At 45.5% G+C, this 7474-nt stretch overlaps 1 protein-coding gene across 1 annotated transcript; it reads left to right on the forward strand.

The window, feature by feature from the left end:
• Positions 1-257: 257 nt before the first annotated feature.
• On the forward strand, positions 258-6217 carry LOC114923730 (V-set and immunoglobulin domain-containing protein 10-like 2; the record flags this gene model as incomplete). The annotated part of the gene is made up of 5 exons (XM_029287073.1): positions 258-527; positions 837-1112; positions 3836-4084; positions 4664-4954; positions 5898-6217. Coding segments are annotated over 5 exons (1406 nt in total), but the record flags the coding sequence as incomplete, so codon positions are not given.
• Between the last annotated feature and the right edge of the window lie 1257 nt (positions 6218-7474).

Genomic DNA, 7474 nt, shown 5'->3' on the forward strand with positions numbered 1-7474 from the left:
TTAAAAAAAAAATCTGCATTATGAAAAAAAAACACCCAAGCCCGTCATTCCTGCCTCTTGTCTGAACAAGCCTGTGATGCTCTCTATATAAGTGTAAGCTGAAGTCCTCCGGGACTTCAACCCACTGTATTTGCAATGTAAGCCAGAATTAAGTAATCTTTTTGCTACCAAATCTTTGAAATCATTTTTCCCACTTGCTGTAGGGTGGAAGGTTAAGTAAAATAGGTTCTTAAGTAAGCTTTTCTCCCCAGTCCCAGTTCCCAAGCCCTTTCTGCAGATGAACAATTCAACACCCGTGGAAGGCATGCCGGTTGTGATGATCTGCACAGTGAAAGAAGGGACACCTCCTATTGTTTATTCTTGGCAGCACGACACTAACCGAGATGGCATGGTGGTTCTTGCCGAAGCAGTGACACCTCTCTTAAACTTGACCTCAGCAAACCGGACATACATGGGTTGGTACACTTGCACAGCTCACAATGAGGTCAACAGCCAAACCAGCAATGGGATGTACCTGGACGTTATCTGTAAGCAACCGGTCAATAAGGCCATTTTTTTCTATTTTGGGGAAACTTTGTGTGCGGCCAATCAGATCTTAATCTTGCCAGGTGTAGACCATTAAATAAAACAGACAATTCCTAACGAAGAGGATTGTGTCAGATTTTTTTTCTTATCTGGTCCACTTCTGATCCTGATGTATTGACTTGATTGAATAGGAACTCCAGGGGATTAGAAGCACACCAGAGTGGGGAGGTCTATCCTCAGATGCTCAGCATCTCATCAACAGAAGTACCTTCTTCAGATTGCATTCTGTTAACCAGTTTAATCTTCCATAGATGGTCCAGATGAGCCGGTGATCAGCATAGAGCCATTTGCAATTAACCAACATGGCTTCTCAGCCAATGAACAAGAAGAAGTGATCATGACATGTCTAGCTCCTTCCAATCCTCCCAGCCACTACATTTGGTTCTATAACAGCTCTCAAGTCTACTCCGGACAGAAGTATGTGATTGCCAGAATCTCACGGACTCAAACAGGCATCTATACTTGCTTAGCCCAGAATATGCATCTGAATACTCGGACCCAGGCAACTATTATCTTGACTGTCTATTGTAAGTTACCTTTTCCTATCTTCCCAGGCATGAGGTTTTAGCATGTTCTGTTGCTTCCTGTCCTTCGGTCTTCTAGATATTTTTTTTTATCAAATTCACTATTCCAAACTTTACCATCCTGGCACAGCTGAAAAGATGCCAAAAGAAAAATGTCAACATAATTTTGGTGTAAAATATCAATTCCAAAAGAAGGTGGCGATTGCCTCTTCTACCATGGTTTCCAATTTCTGTAGTCACATTTTAGCATCCCTTCTGACAGAATGATAGACAGTTCTTTTTCTGTACCCCGATTATTGCATTTTTCATGTGGCCAGGTCTTTTATGTCTTGTGTCAACAGAGTCTCTGTTCTTTCTGGTCAAATTCTTCAAATTGTCTTTTTTGCAAAAGAGAAACAAAAGTGAAAAAAAATCCATGGATTACTGTATGGAATAGCCACGGGGAAGGAGGCCAACTTGCTAAAAGAATTACCGTAATATAATGGGAAAATAGTCATTGGTCAATGTTGCTTTTGTATCTTGCAGCAGAGAGCAACCAGATGTTCTTCAGGTGGACCAAAGCAGGTTCTTTGTTGTGATGTTTGTTGCCTGTTGACTATTGAAATAGATGTTTGATAACAACATTGACTAAATTAAGCTAGGATATTTCAAAACAAGCAACACCTCAAAGAGCAACCTGCGAGATCCTTAGATTCCCTGAAATTATGTAGAGCCTTCCAATTTCTATATCATCACCACTATCATGTGATGCAGTTTTATCTGGATGGTACCATAAAGAATTTGAGCTGTGGGGTGTGGGAGAAATTCATTTTCCTAATCTTTCTTTACAAACTAAATTCACAAATGAAACCATCATCATATAGAGGACACAATCCTATTTGAGATCAGGGCTAGAATTTACATAGGACAGTGATGGCGAACCTTTTAGAGACCGAGTGCACAAACTGCAACCCGAAACCCACTTATGTATCACCGGGTGCCGGGTGGGTGTGGCCCACTCAGCGGGTGCAGCTACAGTGGGCGTGGCAGACTGGATGGGCATGACCACTGGATGGGTGTGGCTGCAGTAGTCATGGCAGACTGGGTGGGCATGGCCTGGGTGTTGCTTATGGGGAGGGACACCTGTGGGAGCCGGGCAGGGTTGGGGGAGATCCAGGGGGTCTCTGGCAGGTGAGATGGTGGGCTCCCCAATGGCGGCTCCAGGCTGGCTGGCCTTAGCCAGTGATGGCGAACCTTTAGAGACCACGTGTGCTGGGGTGATGGCGCGTGCCCACAGAGAGGGCTCCACGTGCCACCTCTGGCACGCATGCCATAGGTTCACCACCACTGACATAGGACATTATTTCATTGAAGACCACTTCAAAGATATTGACCCAACACCCAGGACTTTATAATGCATTCATGTAAAGCTATTGCACAGATGACTGTGTTCTTGAGCAAGAAACAAGTTAAGATGGGTGAGAGGATTTACAGAGATGGAAAACCAAAGGAATTCAAAGCTTAAAAAAAATATGAGGGTGTCAAAAGAGGAAGCCATAAATTATGAGTTTGCCCATGTAACTCTCAGCTCCGTGGTTTAGTTTACCAATGGAAAGTGTAAAGAGAGAGGGCAGTAGACCCTTTCCCCCAGCTTCTTTTCCCACCAAGGAATATCTGCAAGCAGGCAGTTGCCAACTTTTTTTTCACAGCAAGGGTTCTCTGTCTCCTTCAGCTACTTGATGCCACTTCTGTCATCAAACTTTTCCCCAGTATGCCAATGCAAAGAGTAAGCAAATATCTGTTATATCTCCTTGTCCTGGTCAAAAAGTCATGAGATTCTGAGAGGACAATGCATAAACTGCTGGTCAACTTTGGGTAGAGGTTGGCTTGTGAGAGCAATGATTTGGGTGGGCATGGAGAAGATGGATGCAAACATCTTGCGGGTCAAAGAAGCTTTTGTGTCTAATCCCAAAGCAGCAGGGATGGGATCCTGCTCTTTGCCACCACCACCTTATTTATTTATCTCTTCCATGGATGTTTTTGGCCCCAGTAAGTCCTCGTTGCTGTTGATATGATGTTTACCCTGTGCACAGATCTGCCCAAGGGACAGCTCAACTGCATGTCGCTCCCTGCCTCCAATTTCCAAGACCTTGCTCTGCATTGTTTATGGCCAGGGGGATTCCCTTCAGTGCGCTTGCGGTGGGCAAAATCGAGGGCAGAAGAAACCGACACGGGAAGCTTCTCCAGAGCTATTCAAATCCATCGGGGTGCAGATGTTCCCAATGGGACTTCCTATATCTGCCTGGCTTCCCATCCAGCCCTGCGAAAGGATGCCATTTGCAGGACCACCGTCTGTGAGTACCAACCTCCTGCTATTCTCAGAGACAGATGTTGAGACTCCCAAATGTCGATGCTGAAATGCTAATTATGCTACAGCAACAATCTATGATTAATTAAACTTCTCCTTCTTTTCTTTTAATGAAATGCAATTACGGGGACAAAAAACCCTATGCAGTCAGAGTGGTTATAACCTCCTTCAGTATTCAGGCACAGTTCCTTCCTTCCTTCCTATCATAGATTATAATAATTTGTTGGACTCCTCTTTATGATAATGTCCCTGGCTCATTCATTAGTCTTATTTATGAAAGGTTATCTTACTAATAATCACGATTATTAGGAATCCTAGGAAGTACGCCAAGGCAAGCTGCCTCTGAAATCTTACCAATTCATTTCAGGGGTTCCAAAAGGGACGTTGGCCTGCAGTGTCATAGCGACCAAACTCAATGAATTCCTCATGTTGACCTGTGACTGGCCAGGGGGAAACCCTCAGGTGATGCTCTGGTGGAGAGACTGGAGGCATCATGTGCTGGGAGGCACGAAACCATCACACAATGTTTTTATCATGAAGCCCAACACCACCCTTGGAGGCAAGGCGTTCACCTGCATGGCAGCTCACCCTCTGTGGGCAAGAACTGCTGAGTGCCATGTCCGTCTGGGTAAGCAGATAAATATGGGTCAAGAAAGAATAACAGAGTCAAGGGAGGACTGCCTGGCTCATTGCAGTGTGAAGGACACTGTTCCATTACCTGTCCCAAGCTGATCCCTTCCTCCCTGTCTCTTTATTCAGTCACAACCAAATCATGTAATCGAATTGTCCTCTAGTGCTATACTTGGCCTTCCCTTTGATCTTGGGCTCGGTCCTAGATATCCTCCAATTTGAAAAGATCACGGAGCCAATGGTGAAGAAGCCTCTTCTTGATAATTTGGAGGATTGTTGCAAAGCAGGAAAAATTCAGAGCAAGTAATTTTTGGAGAGCTGGCTAGATATTTTGAGAACATGCAGAACTACTTTGGCAATATGGCTGCCACTGTGGACTTTGCTGGTCATTTACTAGAATGTTAATGTATGAGGTTGTTCCCATTGGGAAGGTGTTTCAGGAAAAGCATCCATCTGGATGTTGAAGGTCCAGAGTCGTTGTGGGGTGGAGGGAAAGGTCACAGCCTGGTTACTGCTCTTCTTCAAGCTGATGGTTTTGAGACTTAGTTTCTTCTACTTTGCTTTGTTTTATGCACAGAACCCCCCAAGCTTATGGTGGAACGGTCCAAGGTGTCATTGTTTGAAGGCAGTGAGGTCCAGTTGGCCTGCTTCCTCCAAGGTGCTTATTTGGGCTCTGAAGTCTTGTGGTACAACAATAAGAACCAGCCTATTACAGCAAACACTAGGAAATACCATCTTCAGCAGAAGAATACTTGGTTTAATTTGACCCTCCAGGACATAGAATGGATACGGGATAGCGGCATTTACCGTTGTGCTGCCATTAATGCTGTGGGCAATGACTCTGCCACAATCAGCCTCCAGGTAAAAAGTAAGTTGAATAACAGAATAACAGAGTTGGAAGGGACCTTGGAGGTCTTCTAGACCAGTGGTTCTCAACCTTTTTAATGCCGCAACCCCCAACCGGTCATAAGTCGAGGACTAAACTGGTCGTAAGTCGAGGACTAAACCGGTCGTAAGTCGAGGACTACCCAACCGGTCGTAAGTCGAGGACTTTCCCTGCCAGGGAGCACCGCGCATGCGTGGTTCCGCCCCCTGCGCCGGCTGAGGCGTAGCTGGCAAGCGGCAGAGACGGAGCAGGCCGACCACCAGCTGGCCCAGCCCAAGGGAGGTAAGGCACCTGCCGGAAAAGGGGGGAAAAAATGGCGGACAGCCTTGCTTGGTGACCCCCGTGAAATGGTCGATCGACCCCAAATGGGGTCGCAACCCATAGGTTGAGAACCGCTGTTCTAGACCAACCCCCTGCTCATTTCATACCATATCATTTCAGACAGATCTCTTCTTAAAAACCTCCAGTGTTGGAGCATCCATAACTTCTGGAGGCAGATTGTTTCACTGATTGTTCTCTCAGGAAATTTCTCCTTATTCTAGGTTGCTTCTCTCCTTGATTAATTACCATCCATTGATTCTTGAGGTGTACCACAAAACTCCTTTAGATCGCCCAAACCCGGGAAGCATAAATCCATGGAGTGGGAATACCATATCCACATGTGTCTTCCAATTTCTCCAAGTTTTCTTCCCCTGCAAAGGAGGATCCTGCTTCTATAACTTCTTATGATTTTGATTTTTTTTTTCTAATTTCTTTCAATGATTGTTTGCACTTTATTGCCATGGGACAAAGGGGGGATCCTGTCAATCGTTTTTCTCTTATGCCTTTGCTTCCCAAACTAAAGATGCCCCATGGAAGAGGGAGGGATTCTAGAATGCTAATTCGTAAACAAACAACAACCATACGCCTTTTCTTTTCTTTCCAGAATACCCCAACCCACCCAATGTGACAATCAGCAGACTGATGTACACTCGCCCCCGTACAGAGGTGGAACTGGAATGGGAAACTCGAGGCTCAGGAAACCTGACTGGCTTTGTAGTCCAGAGGAGAGAAGCAAAAAAGACCGGCCCAAAGCAGATGACCAGCAGCTGGGAAACAGTGGCCAACAACATTGATCCTGATGTCCGTGGCCGAAAGTTGGGTGGTCTGGATCCCGCAGTGGTGTATGCTTTTCGGATCCTTGCTGTTAACCATCGTACCACTGGGTATCCCTCTGAAATGAAGACCCCAGGTGCATTCGAGTAGCTAGCTCTGTTGATCACATTCACAGGCGTATGGAAAACCAGCTGTTTTGGAAGGTGTTCTTCTAAAGGAAGAGGTGGCAGTTGAGCATTTAGATGAGAGGATCAAGCCGGTCCTTTCTGCATGCAGGAGATAGTGGACTTCATTGGGGATGCCAGGAAGAACAGCAGGTTATGTATATGTGCAGTCTATGCATCCACCTCTTTTTATATGAGACTTTGTGAGGTAGTATAATGTAATTATGGTTAATTATAATACATTATGATAATGAGCTGGATAATTAGGCCTACTTATGATAAATTATGACAAGGTGCATGACTAGGACTAGTTATAATAAATTGTAGTCCCACCTTAGGTATGAAAGCCAGCTAGGTGACTTTGGACCAATCACCAGGAGACTGTGAGTTCTAATCCCAATTTAGCCATGAAAGCTAGTTGGTAACTTTGGGCCAATCACCAGGAGATTGTGAGTTCTAGTCCCGCTTTAGCCATGAAAGCCAGCTGGGTGATTTTGGGTCGGTCACTCTCCCTGAGCCCCAACTCACTTCATAGGGTTGTTATTGTGGGGAAAACAGCAGGCGGAAGGAGTGTTGTGTTGTTTATCTCCTTGAATTATTTGTAATAAATAAGCAAAATAATTAGCCTTGTCCCTTCTCCTTATCAAAGCCTGGGTTGCCTCAGTTGCTGGAAACCTCCTTCCCGGAAAGATAGTTATGAGCTAACTAGGAAAATATGGCTGACCTGATCAAAGGCAACATTCCATATTCAGTTCTGAGTGCTCTTCAATTTAAAATAACTATAACAATTGCTACTAGAAGATGGCGATCGTGGCAGTGGCGGGGGTAGAATGGCCAGAAAGAACCATTTCTGCCATTACTTCTTCCAGAGCATCTGTTTTGAGTCTCTCTTTGCCTTCTAGTGTGCTATCTCTGCATTTGGTGCACCTCAGTTTCTCCTCTGTGTGTCTTGCTCTGTTGCATGAGAGCTGCCGATCTTGGTCATGTGGGTGGCTGCACGCTACTTTCAAGGTGGCGATTGGGGTGGGGTGTTGCGTTGGCTGGTGGATCAGGGTTCAGGCTTCAACTCTTAGAGCCCCGTAACAGGGGTGAGAATTTTAGAGGGACCCTCGCAAGGGTGATCACCTTGAGTAGGGAAAGATTTTTCCCTTTGCCACCGACCCAGTGTGCCGGAACGTTCCAACGGTCACAGTAGGGAACTGCGATGGCGTATGAACAGAGTCCTAGGACAAACTGAGGCACC

The sequence above is a fragment of the Protobothrops mucrosquamatus genome, unplaced genomic scaffold, assembly GCF_001527695.2.
Source record: "Protobothrops mucrosquamatus isolate PMUCROS unplaced genomic scaffold, P.Mucros_1.0 scaffold9428, whole genome shotgun sequence".
Classification (NCBI taxonomy): domain Eukaryota; kingdom Metazoa; phylum Chordata; class Lepidosauria; order Squamata; family Viperidae; genus Protobothrops; species Protobothrops mucrosquamatus.